The following is a 15,614-nucleotide window of genomic DNA, read 5'->3' as shown; positions in this document are numbered from 1 at the left end:
TTATAATCGCAGCAAGCCCTTCCAGGCAGCTCATTTTCTCTAGTACCTTTCAGGTAGCAGAATACAGGCATACATTTTGTGCATATGCAATGAATTCACTCCAGTGACAGGAGCAATCATAACATTCACCTCTCTCCTGTCACTGTGTAACATCCTTGGCCCAAACAGTATGCTGTATGCTGCAGTATCACTGTTCTGTTAGGTATGAACATGAGCTGAATTGGTCTGTTCCCAAGAAGTGCAAGGTCATTGCAAACACACGCTTAGGCTGAAAACACTGAAACCCATTGCTTGTGAAACATTTATTTTTCCCCTAAAAAAACCTGAGAGATTTAACAGGTATTCGACAGTTACAATCTTAGTTCTCCTGGGAGAAGAAAGGCAACATGAAAATAGCACTGGCTTCTTTTGCAGGTGTTGATTATTTCTACTGTTTAGATAGCACTCTCAGATTAGAATCCATGTGGAAATTAAAAGGGTTTCAAAGCTGTTATTTGATGTTAAGCTCAGAAAACCTGAAGGAACTTAGACTTGAAGAAAAATGGAACTATGCAGTAACTGACTTGCCAGTATTCTTCTTCAAATCAGAGTTTAAAGAACCTTAACTTATAAAACTCTCCACCAATGTATCAGCATTTAGGGTATAAAAGATATAACTGTTAACTGAAGTAACTTTAAAGAGAACTTTTAGTTTAGACAAAGGACTGCTTTCCACCCTCACGCACATTTGTACTTCAGAAAGTTACAGATATGCAAGATCTGAGTTTCTAAAACAGCTTTACTGAATGTAGGATAAGAGGGTCATGACTACCTAAGCAGGACACCGTTTAATAAACTCAGTGTTAATAAATTAGGAGAAGGGCCTCTTAGCTAGGCAGAAAGATTCCTGCCTGCATTCAATAGAACAAGAGGGAAATAGTAAAGTTCAAGTCAAGATAACAGGGCCTGGAAGCAAGTTTAATGAAAAGTTCATAAAAGTACAATGATTCCACAGTATTCTCTACTTCCCCAAAGTAAAAAGCTATTAACTTTTTATGTTTGCATTATGTTCTTTTCTCAAAATACACACATATATTTATAAACTCTCTTTCTTTGGCAGGGTAATAACAAACAAGAACATGTGCCCTTTTAAGCCACTGGGCAAAGCACAGATGTTAAAACATGCTCTGAAGGCAGCACAATAGCTACTAGGGTACAATTGCAGTTCAGAAAAAAAAAAAAAAAAACCACAAAAAACATGAAGGTAGCAGATAAAGGCAATGCAGAGCTGTCACCAAACACTTTGAAACCAGAATTAGGGGCACATAATGAAGCTGGTAGAAGACTGGCTTACACAGCAAGCAGCAAACTTCCAGAACGAGTTGCCAGATGAAGTTACAGAGGCAGATGTCAGCTTGTTCAAAAAGAATATTGATGAATTCATGGACAACAAATCTATAAACACTTCTTAAAGGCACAGATGTGTGTACGTCTAAAACCCTCACTACAACAACTATGAATGAGGGGAATAAGTGAGCAGAAGTGGTCATACAACTCTTCCCAAATGGCATCCCTTTTGCCACTGTCAGAGGAGAAAAAAAGGGTGCTGAATTGCCTAACTCAATAGGATATTTCTTATAACATGTTTTTAGTAGACAGCAGAAATCAAATTGCATTAGATATTTGCAGAAAGCAGAACTACTTTCAAAACTGAACAAACGGATGAGATTTGTCGCATCTTTCAAATAAACGTCATCTTCCATTTGAAGCACTCAGAATGGTTTGATTGTCCATTGTAACATGATATTCCACACATTTTTATAATACTAAGAATTCCCCAAACTATTTCTAGGCTATATACTGTATAAGTAAGGTTTGATAGTTTTAAAAGGAAGGATTATAAAAAACAACAGTTTTGTAGAAATAGGCAAAATGAATTCTTCAAAACATATGTTTTAAGGATACAGTATTTTGATGTCTAGCTTGACCAAAAAAAGCATTTGTTAGAAAAACATTTTTCAACTCTGACCTAGAGTGTTTACACTACTTCTGGTAGCCATAACACCTTAAGATTTAACTCATTCTACTTTAGTAAATTCATCCATCCCTTGTGGAGGGCAGTGAAAACCATCTTTACCCACCGTGTATTTCAGTACTTGGAGTCTTTCAATTTTTGAGAATTAATATGATATTTTATTATTACCTACTGGTAATAGTAGGTTAATTAAGCTTTTTGGAGGCTGATCTAGCATACATATAGCAGCTGTTTGTTAATCTAAACATTCAAATCTTGCACCCAAACGGAAGGTATGATCTTTTCTAATGTACAGAAAAGTTTCAAGTACGAAACCTCACATTTTGATTTTTCTCCCCACTTCAGTATGTTTTACAGTTTTATAACAACTTGGCAATTTCAGACCAACATTGGAGCTTTAATCGCCACAGGTTTGGAAGGATTGACTCTATTTGAACATTTTAAACATGTCAACAAAAACTCTGGTTTTGATCTTAAAGATTAAATTACTACATTATCAATGTTTTAGCTCATATTGGGCAGGCCTGAACCATCAGAGACGACCACAGCCATGCTACAGTGAAAACCAGTTAATGAATCCAATCTGTCAAAATCATGACAGTAATTGATTACAGCTGATCACTATGATTAGCACAACAGCAGTGCTTGAAAACAATCATTTGTAATCTCAACTTTTTAAGTTTTCAAACTACATCTAAGTTTCTTATAGTGCAATAAATCAAACTGAGCATTGCCGAATTCAAAGTTAAAACATCTGAACAAGGCATCAGGAAGTCCTCACTGAAATGCTAACTTCAGAAGAAAGTGTGTAACAAAGGCCCTTTTGAGAAACCAGCTTTGGAAGAGTATAATATATCTACTTTTAAATTATGTTAGGAGTTTATCAGTAATCCTATATGTGAACTGTGGTTAGGAGATCAAAGTCATATAACTACTTCACACTTTGTTTAAAACAATGCAAGTTGTTTTATTTATACAAAATAACAGTAAGTTGGTTATATCTGTTTTTTTCATATTGGAAGAAATGTCTGAACTTGAATACCAACACAAATTATGGTAGTATGTGAAGCTACAGTTCAGAGTACCTTAATCATAAAACTGTAATTTCAACAAAATGTTTTTTGCTATGCTTCATGAATAGAAAAAAACCCAAACAAATAAAATATTGGGGGTTAAATCCATGCAACCATTAAAATAGGTGAACTTGGGGAAAAAAAACCCCTAAAATCTAAAACATTGTCAACAACTTCAATACTGAACAAAGGATCTACCAAAAAGTAAAAGCAGCATTATAGAGCTGCTTTCTGAAGCTGCAAAATTACTGCTTAAACCTGATGGAGTACTCAGCTGCAACCACTAATGAATATTAAAATCACATTTCAAATACTTCCTGTAAAACCCACCAGGAAATTCCATCAAATTATTCTTCTTCACAGTACTTAATTCACCATTTTTGATGAATGTACTTTCCAAGGTCAAACCAAATGTTACAGGATTTACCTGCCTTTCACAGAAAAATCACATTTTAAATGCTTGCAGGGATTCCAAGAAGAAACTTGGAGCTAAATCACTTGGTTTAGGGAGCTCTTAATATCCCTCCAGAGGCAGCAGTTTGAAAAGCTAAAGTAAGTGTTATAACACAAACAAGATTAAGGAAGGAGTTCTCCTGCAGTTTTCATATTGCTCCAGTTTTAATATGTAGCCAAATGCTACAGGATCACCAGATAGTTTAGAAAATGTTAACTATGTCATAATTTGGAACCATGGTTGACTCAAGACAGAATTTAATGCATTCTTAGGGGGATAGTGATACTATGACTTGACAAACAATGTACAGTTCTATTTCAGAGACTTGAACACCAGCGTGATGGAAAGTTGAATATATTAAGGAATGGCAGACACTGAAGTTGGCTGATGAAAGGCCTTTGAGAACAAGCCAGTCAGTCATCTACTACAACAGTGGCATTCTTAAAAATGACTTGAAGATAACCTCTCGGGGTCCCTTCCAGACTTCTTAAAAATTATTTAACCTGCATGTTAGATGTAGTCCAACCTGATTTATCTACAATTTTCCTCAGCATATTCCTACAAATACTGTAGAATAAAGTTCTGCTTCTGAGACAGAGGACTCGTCCAAGGTATCACCCTGCTGTGGTACTGTCAAACCAGATCGGTGCTTCAGGGAGCTCTTGAGAATTGGAAACATCTCTCCCTCCACTGCCTTCACACAAAACTTCACATGTGGGCAGTTCTCAGAGGAAGTTTCCTTCCTCAGAAGCTGTGATACCATTTGATTCTGACACATTGCTAATCCCAGTGAAAAAGAACTGGTTAGCTGGTTTGGGCTGTAACAAGAATGGCTGGGAACACTACTTGAAAGTTGGAATTGGCTTTGTACTGCTTCTGAGAAGACACCAAAAGCACAAAGAGCTAGTAGTTTAGGTCTAAGAGCAACATCTTTAGTTTTGTTCTTCCTGTAGTCACTCCAAATATAGTTTAACAGTTAAGCTTTCCATAAGAAAGGAAAATGGTGTCACCTGCGTGTCCAATAAATGCATATAAATGCATGACAGTTCTTCCTTTAATATAAGAAAAATGCGAATGGGTCCATCAGATTTATAATTAATAACTGAGCTTCTGAGGAGAAAAGGAGCATCTTCTTGCCAGACCAATGAAAGAGCTATTTTTTAGCTTGTCTTTAACAGTGTCCATTCTGAACTCTTCTGCTGAAAAGGGTGATGGGGAACAGAATTAGAACTATTTTAAAGTCATCCTAGCACCGTATGCTAACCTTGGAAAATTTCCTCCAACCTAGCAGTAAAAGGGCAATGTATATGAAGGACAAAGTTTGACACATCACATCCAGTGCCTCAGCCAGATTTCAATAGATTATTAAAAGCTTTGCAGCCCAGATATCATAACTACATGCCTAAAAAATTCTAAGCCTCAACTCTTTCTTTTTATAACCTTAAATATTCCAGCACATTTCAAATGCAGATCTGTGTAAAGCCATCACAGGCACTGGAGCACAACCAAAGAAGGGCAATGAAGCTGATAAAGGGTCTAGAGCACAAGTACTACGAGGAGCAGCTGAGGGAACTGTGATTGTTTGGTCTGGAGAAAAGGAGACTCAGGGGAGACCTTATCACTCTCTACAACTACCTGAAAGGAGGTTGTAGCGAGGTGGGTGGCAGTCTTTCCCAAGGTAAGAAGTGATAGGACAAGAGGAAGAGGCCTCAAGTTGTGCCAGGGGAGGTTTAGATTGGATATTAAGAAAAATTTCTTCACTGAAAGGGTTGTCAAGCACTGGAACAGGCTGCCCAGGGAAACGGTTGAGTCACCATCCCAGAGGTGTTTAAAAGATGTGTAGACGTGGCACTTAGGGACATGGTTTAGTGGTGGACTTGGCAGTGTTAGGTTTACAGTTGGACTCAATGATCTTAAGGGTCTTTTTCAACCTAAATGATTCTATGATTCTATCAGTTCAGCTGTATATGAGCTGCCAGTGATTCCCAGATAAACCACCAGGCTTCACTATTCCAAAAAGTCATGTCTGTTTTAGACACAGCATCCTCACAGCATTCAAGTTCCATGTGTGAAAAGCATTAGCTAAGAACCCCAAAACACTCCTTGCTGAGGAATAACAACTGTGCTTTATCATAGGAAAGCCTTGTGAAAGTTAGTTGAAATTCCATAAAACAAACTGCTATTGCTGCTTTTTAAGGGACAACAGTTGGTGTAATGGCTTTAACTATTAGTTTCCTCTACAGAGAATTCTATTAGTCATGTGACATGTACATGAAAAACTTTTGCAAAGACTGAACTGATAGGAGCCAGTGTAGTTCCCCCAGTACTTTTCAAGTTAAGTTCTTATGAGTGTAAACCATTTCTAATGTGAACTTAGAAGCATCTTGGCTGTGTTTCACTGTGCAACTGCATGATCACCAATATCAACATCAGAAAGCACAAGTTTGCAGAAGCCCAGGCTACTTCAAATTAAGATCGAGTGGGCACTCTAATCATTCTAGTCAGTTTAAGAGCTTAGAATCTTGATTCAGTGTCTCTACTATCTATATGTATTTATTATCCTCTGAAAGTGAATTATGCCCAAATACTGTTAATGCTTTTACTGCTTTCAGTGGAAGATTGTTTAAAGAATGCTCTGCAGTCACATTACATGAAAGAATAACCAGCTTACTTCCAGCTGAATGATTCTTCTACAGTAACAGAAAGTTTACAAAAATCCTAGAGGTCACCTTGACTAAGCTAACCTTTTTAATATTTGGTACTTTTATTAAGGTATATTTTTTTGCATTTTATGTCTGATTAATGTCTGAAACACTTGTTTGAATACCCCTCCTCTCAATAGCTCAACAGTCTCACATGGAAGATTTACAAACATCCCCACAATTCATATACTGTAGAAGGCAGTACAGAACGCTAGCTTAAAACAATTCAACTTCCAAATCAACAACTGCATCCAACATAGAATCATTTATATTAAATCTACCTTAGCAGGTGAGGAGGACAAATCTTTTATTCATTACATAATTTTAACTTGATCAAACTGCCAACGTTTTTATATTTCCTGTATGCAAACAGACTAAGGAGATATGCGTCACTGTTCATCGGTTCTCAAAACTTGTGAAAGTACAAAAAAATTCATTATTTTTGTTTTCCTTTTTAAAAATATGCTAAGGAGGTTATTGACTTCTAGTCCAACAGCTTAAGGGATGTTCTGTGACAGAGGCCACATATGCAAGAGATCAACTAACAGGGTAAATGAAGGCAGCTGAAATGAGGTACATATAAAATAATGAAGCTTCTTAGAGGTAAGTAGAAGCATAGTATTTACAAAAGCAACAAAGAACAGCTATGAAGAAAAATCTGAAATATATTGGTCCATCATTTGCATCTGCAGTTCCACTATTTACATACACTAACATCAGACATTTGTCCTGCAATTGGAGTAACGATAAAATACACCCCACTCCGAAAGTAACTGGGAAGAACATTAAACAAAGTTAAATAGTCAGTAATCTTTAGAATTTTCAATAAGGGTTGAACTACCTGATCTCCCAGGTATCCGCTATCAAAGAACATATGAAATCAGACTATGATACAAACAAGTTGTGACCACAGATGTTCAAACAAGGGTCATAAGATAACTATATTAAGAGAAAGAACAACCTCTTAATATAAGATCTGCCTCAGAGTGAGCTGATGAGCAAAGTTCCCGTTCATAAATATTTCATCAGCTAGCCCATATGAATGGAAGCAAGCAGATGTGGTACAACATTTAGCTCTGCATGAAGAAATCTGAAAATAATACAAGCCTTCCCAAACTATCCAGTTACAGTAACATTTTTCTAACCTCATCTCCTAGTCCAAGTTCACTTTCTTATAACATTCTGCACATCTTGTAAGATTGTCTCATCTTCATGACTGCTGAACTTAACCAATGCCATTCAAATTGTATCAAGTATAGAGATCAATACATTCTCACAAGCTGTGTGAAAAATAGCTGGTTCAGGAAGGACCTTAATGCCCTCGCTGACAGATGTACAATGAATGCACAACCCTTACTAGTTGCCAGACAATTCATGTTTGAACTCAAGTTTTGAGGCATCTTATTTATTATTTGAGCAACTTATTTAGAATGCAAAACACTTCAAAACAGAAATGGAAAGAAATACAACATGGGATAAAGGATACCTTTTTTTTTGTAACCTGTATATAATGATCCTAAATGAAGGATCAGTCCTCACAACAAATTTAAGCAAGTTGGATGTACCATTTGAATCCTAAATTAACAGTCACAGCATTTCTTCACAGAAAGGCATAACTAACATTAGACAGGATCAGAGAAGTGAAATTCATGCAGCATTAAGTCAGTTAAGAAGAACTTTACCTCAAAGCGGCATATGAAAATATTACATAGTATGAAATCCTTTGGACAAATGATTTAAGTGGGTTCATATACTGAAAATGTAGTTAACCTCCTCTTTTCAAAGTAAGGAAGGTATAACAAGAAGGAGAACATATGAATGGAGACAAAACATTGCTTGAATTAACTACTGCTTTGTAAAGTGGATCACATTTGTAATATGAAAGGGAGAACAGAAACAGATTAAGCTTATTCTCCCCAGGACAAAATTTACAAGCTCCACAACAGAGAAAGCTTGTCTTCCTACTTTTACTTGCCCTCAGTCTGCCAACCCAGATGGGTTTTCAGTCATCTGGCAAAAGCAAAGGGAAACCACACCTCTGAGCAACTTCACAGTAGAGATTCCATCACATGAAACACTTAAGCAGCTGCCAAAGCTAAGTCCCACTCCTCCCCATGTGCTGAAGGAATGATTTTTTTTTTTTTCTTGCCTGATTTGCTGTTAACTGCTCTCTAGCTGGATACTCTCTTTGTGGTCACTATTACTGTTGCTACACTGCAGAAGTCCTGAACTTTCTCCTTCAACTATCTTCTCTGTAATCAGAGTACCCTCTCTGGTTTAGCAACATAAATAGCATTTGTTTGATGTTCTAAACTTCTCAAGCATCATAGTCTTATTGAAAAAAAATGTCATAGTGATATACTAATGGATAGCTTGTTCTAAACATTTGTCTCTCACCTTTGACAGAAGCAATTTCACACAGGAAACATGGCCCTCATAGACTGCTGATAGGAGTGGTGTGATATTATGTTTGTCTGGAGCCTGTAAATTGAGACACAGTTATTTGAAGCACAATTTCACACAACATTAAAAGGTTTCACTTAACATTTTAATTTCGTTTTGTCAACAGTAGAGCGAAGGTAAGGATTTAAGAATATTATCCAGAAATGCATCTCCTCAGAATTTTTTGTTCTCATTTGCAAAAATAAAATTAATTGCTTAAAAAACAACCAAGTAACAGCAAAGTATTTCTCCATAAGACTTCTAGGTATCCCTAAGTTTGTCTGTTTTTTCAGGTCAATGACAGAAATTGCAGGGTTTCAGCTGACAAATTTTACCCCATTTAAAAACACTACTCTTAATTCTCGCATTTCTCAGCCAGCCTGACTTAAGAAACCAGTTTTGGCCGAAACATTGTTTGGGCTGTCTTCTCTCTAAACTATATTCCTGGAAAGAATAAGAAATGGAGCAACTGAAATGTTCTTATTTTTGCCTCCATATTTTCCTCCTCTCTAGTTAGGAGAGCTCCTGAGGAAGAGACAATCTTTCCAGACACCAAGGAAAAAATCCAAGCCATTTTGTTAAGGACAAAAACAAAGACGTCTTATACATTAACTTTCAGACAAGTATTCTAAAGCACAGTGTTTGGGGTGTATGGTTAAAGTATTTAGAAGCTTCACTTCATGGAGAACTAGACTATTTTGAAGTGCCAACCGAGCCCTGCCAAGTCTTTTCAGGACAAAGAGCCATGCATGTCAAGCTACAGCAAAATGACTAAGCTTGTACACGTAAAAATGTCTCCAAAAAAACAGAAGCACGCTAATTTAAACAGAGTTGATCCTGGCCTGGCCAAGGATGCATTGCACTTTCTTCTGAAGTCCCTTCCAACAAATGTAATATCTATTTCATGCAAACTTTATTTAGATGTGATTACAGGATTTATTTTTCTAATCATGGTCAAATTAAATTTAAACTTCTTATAGCTACAAACAACTTTTCCTAGTGTGTTCAAAAATAATAAAAACATTTAATAAACACAATTTTAAGCTTCTAACCTCTAAGAGACCATCTCTCAAACATTTTTAAACGCACAGAATTGTTTAGTTTGATCTAAGTCTTTCAGTAACCATTTAGGCACTTATACCAATCCCTTATGTGTGTGTGGGGGGGGGGGGGGGGGAGGGTGGGGAAGACCCTAATATCTATTTGTAAATTGATGTACATACATTAATATCAGCTCCTTTCAACAGCAGAAATTCCAGAATCTCAAGCTGTCCACAGTCTGCTGCATAGTGAAGAGGCTTCCTCCCACCTTCAAGTGTCCGGTTGACATCTTCACCCTTCAATGTAAACATAATCTAATAAGCAAAATTTTAGAGCTAACATACCAAGAAGAGCTTGAAAAATATCCAACACCTTCAAATATGCTGAAGAATGTTCCATCCAAATATTTAAGTCATTGCCCAAGAAAAACAAAAATTAAGTTGCTCAATTTCCTTTCCCTCATCTATGCATTTAAGACTGTAAGACAACCTTGGTCCCTCCTTCCACACTGCATCTCAAGTGTAGTGAGTACTCAAGTGCACTTGGTAACTCGTATGATTAAAAAAAATAAATTAAAAAGTCATTAGAGCTTGTAAAAAATGCTCAGATTGCCTCATTTGGCTTCTCCTTCCCCCCAGCTGAGAACCTAGTTATCTGGCTAAGTTACTTTACCTGCTTCTACACATTTTGAAGTTTTGTACACTGAGAAACCAGATGCATAGAAATAAGTCAGCATCATAACAGCTAGCAAGTGAGTACAGACCATCGATAATTTAAAACCCAATTATGAAACTGTCCATTCTGTTTTATAAATAGCACCTGCCAATTCTACATGACAAAAAAAAAAGTCTGAAGACAGTCAACCAAATCAGGACACAAGAAGTTGTATTCTAATGTCACTCATACTAGTGGATTGAGACATCTCTTAAGGCGTAAACAAAATTTAATTTACTGAGTGCCTAATCAGCTTTGTTTCTTCACCTTGGGTTGTGCAACTAAGGATAAACTGATTTGCTGCACTTCAGTAATGACGAGAAGTTACTGGAAATCAAATACTGACATGCTATGTGGTAAGTGACTTCTTGTTTGTATGTGCAAGTAGTGTTAGTATTTTAGGGAGTGGCTAAATTTAGCATCATACCTCAAAAGCCCTGCGTCTCCACAGAAAAACAAAAGAATTTCAGCCGCAGCACCAATTCGTACTTCTCTACAGAGCCCCTGCAGTTCCCTTACTCCTGCCCCAAATCTCCCAAATATTCATAGAACAGAGGGCTTGACATATATCTTCCAGACATTACTTCCCGTTTTAGAATGAAGGAGGATTGTCAGAAGGAAATCTTATTCTGCCTTTGATGTTCTATATTATCAGCATTTTATAGTACTGGCCAAATAACAACACAACCTCAGAATTCTCCTCTCCTATCAGTAGGACATTCAATTCTCCCCATAATATACCCTGCTGAAAGTCAAAGCAACACAACACTGTTTCACTTCAGGTGTTTAACTAAAACACTGTACATTCTGTGGTCTCAGAGCTCAGCACCTGGTTCCCACACTATTGAAGGTTCTGGTTTCAAAGTAGCATGAACTAGCAGCAAGTAACACAACGAAAAAAACTGCAACTGATGTTACTGATCCTGAAATAGGGCTATGGCTTCTGAAGCATGCTGGATATCAGGAAAAAGATAGTTTTACTTTTATCTATGATTTTCAGAACAGCAACAAATTGTACTTCTAAGCAAAGTCCACCACAGCTTTAGCTATATGGACTATCAACACTGTACAATAGTTTATAACATAAAATTCCAATGTGACTAACTGAAGGTCTAACTCTGTTTACCAGCAAAGTTGTGGCAGATAGTCTTGTGATGTAACTTCTTTTTTGCTGAATTTCAGTACAAAACGTTGGTGGGGATATGTTAACAACTGTGTTCCAATTAAAAAAAAAATCATCCAGATCACAGTGCACTAACAGCACACAAATAGACACATTGGCCTGAAAAGCATACAAGGAAGCAGGATATACTTAGCTTATCTAGAAAGTTAAGATGCACCCATATTCTTATTTGCACCTTTCCACTTGCCATCAATTTTAAAACAGCTGTCATTTAAATAACACATGATGTTTGCAGATACATTAAGGATTGGGATGCATAAGTTTAGGAAGACAAACATGTAAAAGCCACACAATCACTACCCTAAAACAGGCTCTAAAAACTCCTGTAACGTCCGATGCATGACATGATAAGTAATGGGATAAGGGAGAAGGACAAGCAAGCTAACTCCTGGGACAGCACACAGTAAAGCTACAAAGTTCACATTCAAAAAGAAATTTAGAACGATCATGTCTTAAGATTAGGACAGACCAGCAAAGCTCCCCCTTCCTTGAGCTTATAAATATGATTTAGCTCATTGGTTTACACTATAGGATTTTTTTAAATTTTTTTTTTTCCTTTTTAAAGAGTGTACCACAGATCCCTCTGTTCTCTCCTAAGCTGGTTGTGGAATAAATTCCTGCTGGACAATGAACTTCTGAAAGGAAAAAAACCAACACCCAAACACCGAGTTTTCTAAGTTTCCCTTAAGGATGATGAAAGCTCGTTTATACAGGAATACCTAGAAAAAGCCTGCAAAGATGTCCCAAGCACAGATTACATGGATTTGAATACCAGCACTGAGAAAACGTATCAGCAGCAAAATCAAACATCAGAATGTTTTAGTCTGAATTAACAGAATCAAGATATCCTATAAGTGACAAAAATTTTAAAAAAGCAAGTACTCCTAGATTCTGCAATAAAGCCAAATATCCAGTTCTTTCATGGGTGTGAAAAGCCACTGTAAACCAGACCACTGAATGTTATAAAACTTTATTTGGCCTTTCCTACTCACAGTCCAAGACATATAGAAGTAGGAAAGGAAGACAAATCAATCTATTTCACATACAGGGATCAAACCCTGGCACAAGCACCTGCTTTAAATGCAGTCTTTAACACATGTACATCAGAAATCTTGCAGGACTCTTCATAGATAATTTCTCCCTGGCCTTTAGATCTCCTATTTATACTGCCTGGGGCACCTACCCATAGGAAGATCAGTGGTCTCCAAAGTGGGTCTCCAAAGTGGGGTGTGAAAACCCAGAGAGGTGTGCAAGACAATCCATTGGGGTGTGAGGAGAAAATTTTTTTTGTCCTGTTAATGAAGTGTAAAAATAGTGTTTACTTCATCTTTATCTCATCTTTAATTTCCATTTTGGGGTATGTTCTATAATGTGCATAAAACAGTAGTACATGTATATAATTTATAAATAAAGATACTGGTGGTGCATGCTCAAATTTATTTTTTTTTACTGGTGGGTGCACGATCAAAAAGGTTTGGAGGCCACTGGTCTAGAGCTCTATCTGTATCCATGGAAACAATAAATATATTCTTTTTCAGAGGGAGTTTCAAACTGGAAGACTAAACAGTTTCAGTGGAAATTTTACAGGTCAACTAAAAAACCCCTAAACCCTGCTCCCCCCCAAATTATTCAGATTAAAGACCAGTTGTTATAAAACTCACAAAAATATACTTATAGTTAGACTTTTGCAACAAGAAAGTGCCTTTAGACATGAAAATATCGACTTTATATCTTTAATTGAAATTCTATTAAAAATTTCAATCTTTGTCTACACCAGCTGCCATTTATGAGCTTAAATAAGTCTCCAAGATACAAGTTTCATATAAAATCACCTATAAAATGGGAAAGTCAGAAAACTGCTTGAACCCTCATGATCCAAATTGGTAGTACACTGGTGCCAAAGACAGTAGTTGCCACAGCTGCAACAATAAACCTTTTACTTGGCTAGACAGTGATATGAAACACATCTAACATCCTAGATAAAGTTGTCAAAGACCATCTAAACAAGCTGCTCTTCTCCTTTAAGCTTAGGATGTCCAGTCTTGTGAGTGTTGATTTTTGTCTTCACTGGATGAGCACTCCAAGTTGGATTCTCTTGCTCTTCCACTTGAAGTATTCTGTTCAGCTAAGCTAGGGAGAGATGTTGATGCATGTCAGCAGTTTTATAGACTGCCCAGCCACGACAGACAACATTTTGTATAGGAAACATGTTTTCTCTATATGGAGACATCTAAAAAGTGATTGACTAAGCACTAGAGAATTCAAGGATTCACATTAGCAAAGAAATTATATATTGTAACTATAGCGACAAGCTCCAAATGCCAATTCACATCTTCATATGATAAAAGAAAATCTAAGCATAAGGTCAAGATTTGAGCCCCCTCTCATAATACAGCAGCTCAGGTGAAAGTGTGGCTAATTATGCCAACAGAATGAGACAAAGTGGTCTCTCAAGGTCTATAACAGGCTGAGGCAGGAACAGCACAGGAAGATTCAAAGAAAGGAGTTCTCTCTATGTAAAGTTTTCTGAAATTACTGTGGTTTTGAATAATATTTGCCAAAGACATCATACTGAATGTTATGAACTTCGGTATCAGCAATCTTATCAGGTGACAATTCTCAGTACTGACCTCTGAGACAGCAAAGTAACCAGTATTTTGGTAGGCTGAAACTAAAACTGTACTAAATAGCTGCTAAAGGCTTTCTTTAAAAAAAGACCATACCCTGCACAAGCATATGGTTCAGAACCCACATGAACTGCCAAAGAGCAGCAAGATTTTTTCTTTGCACCCGCAGGAACAAAATCTTATGTTTATTAGACAAAAAGTGACAGAACAATTCTCCCAGGAAGTTTTATGAGACTTTTGCCATCTTCTAGAGTCTAACAGAGCAGCAACAAGGTTAAGAGTTATGAGTGTGCTGCAGTGGTACAGACCCCCTGGTCCACATCGTGATGTCAGGACCAGCCAACATTGTGTTTTTATTTTGGCTACAAGCGCAGTGAGTTGGGACAATCTGGTCCTTTCTTGTCCTGGTTATGGTACAGTAAGTTAGGATGATTAGGCACTCCCCAACCATACCTGAAACTCCTGCTGCCTCGACGGTGGCCCGCCCTGGAAGGTGCCAGAATTACCTGACAAGAATTGTGGCCAGAATGGAGATATACTGACCAAAGTCTATCATCTTAGGATTGCTATTTATAGGATCACAAGTGAGACCCTTTGAGCTCTCCAGGATCACAACAGGCTGTGACCCAGTATCTAGGATGCCTCTCAGGGTAGAGTTTGCAAGGATTTCCAAGACTGTCTACTGATAGATGCCTATGAAGAAGGGGTCAAAGATCATCTGCTGACAAAGGACAGTAGTGACTGATTCATTACAATTAGATTTCATGAAGTTTCAAATATCTTTTGGTACCAATAATTTACTACAATTGGCAGACAGAAATCTTGATAATGGGTTAACCTCAATATCTGTGTGTGTGAGAGATTCGATTTAGGAAGTTTTACAGTGTTGATTATAGCAAGTTTTATTAAATCACTTTGATAATTGGTTGATGATTAAGTATTGTTAAAAATCACATGACCTAATCTTGTGATTTACCATAATAGGGCTAATAAATCTTAAATGGCTGCTACCTCAAAGTTGTGTAGGATCCATAATCACTCATTCCCTGACAAATTGGCATAGTAACTCAACAGGAGGTTCTCCTTACCCTTTATATTAATTCCATTAGACATAAACCATCAACCAAGTCTGGGACTAAGTCTGGATCCAGCTGCACCTAGACTCCTTCCTGAGAAGGAGTTCAGAAAGGAAGGAGGTCCACTCCGAATCTCGTAACTCAACAGGATGGTTTCCGTTGCCTATTCGTCTCTGTTCTCTGTGTAAGTAATTCTAAATCAATTCTAACTCCATTTTCCTTTGTATGATTCTTCCATGCAGTGATTAATAGAGTAAACCTTGCCATCGAACCTTGTTAAGTCACACT

The 15,614-nt window shown here is 37.1% G+C and overlaps 1 protein-coding gene across 1 annotated transcript in view; it reads right to left on the bottom strand.

Moving 5' to 3' along the window:
- Positions 1-15,614, bottom strand: part of MTPN (myotrophin) — a 40,168-nt gene that overhangs the window by 4,831 nt on the left and 19,723 nt on the right. Inside the window, exons 2-3 of the mRNA XM_075050904.1 lie at positions 9,909-10,022; positions 8,641-8,724 (exon numbers count right to left, since the gene is read on the bottom strand). Of these exons, the coding sequence (XP_074907005.1) occupies positions 8,641-8,724; positions 9,909-10,022 (198 nt within the window). The remainder of the gene's footprint in view (positions 1-8,640; positions 8,725-9,908; positions 10,023-15,614) is intronic.

This window comes from Buteo buteo, chromosome 19 (assembly GCF_964188355.1).
Source record: "Buteo buteo chromosome 19, bButBut1.hap1.1, whole genome shotgun sequence".
Lineage (NCBI taxonomy): Eukaryota > Metazoa > Chordata > Aves > Accipitriformes > Accipitridae > Buteo > Buteo buteo.
This window is presented reverse-complemented; position numbering and strand designations above follow the sequence as displayed.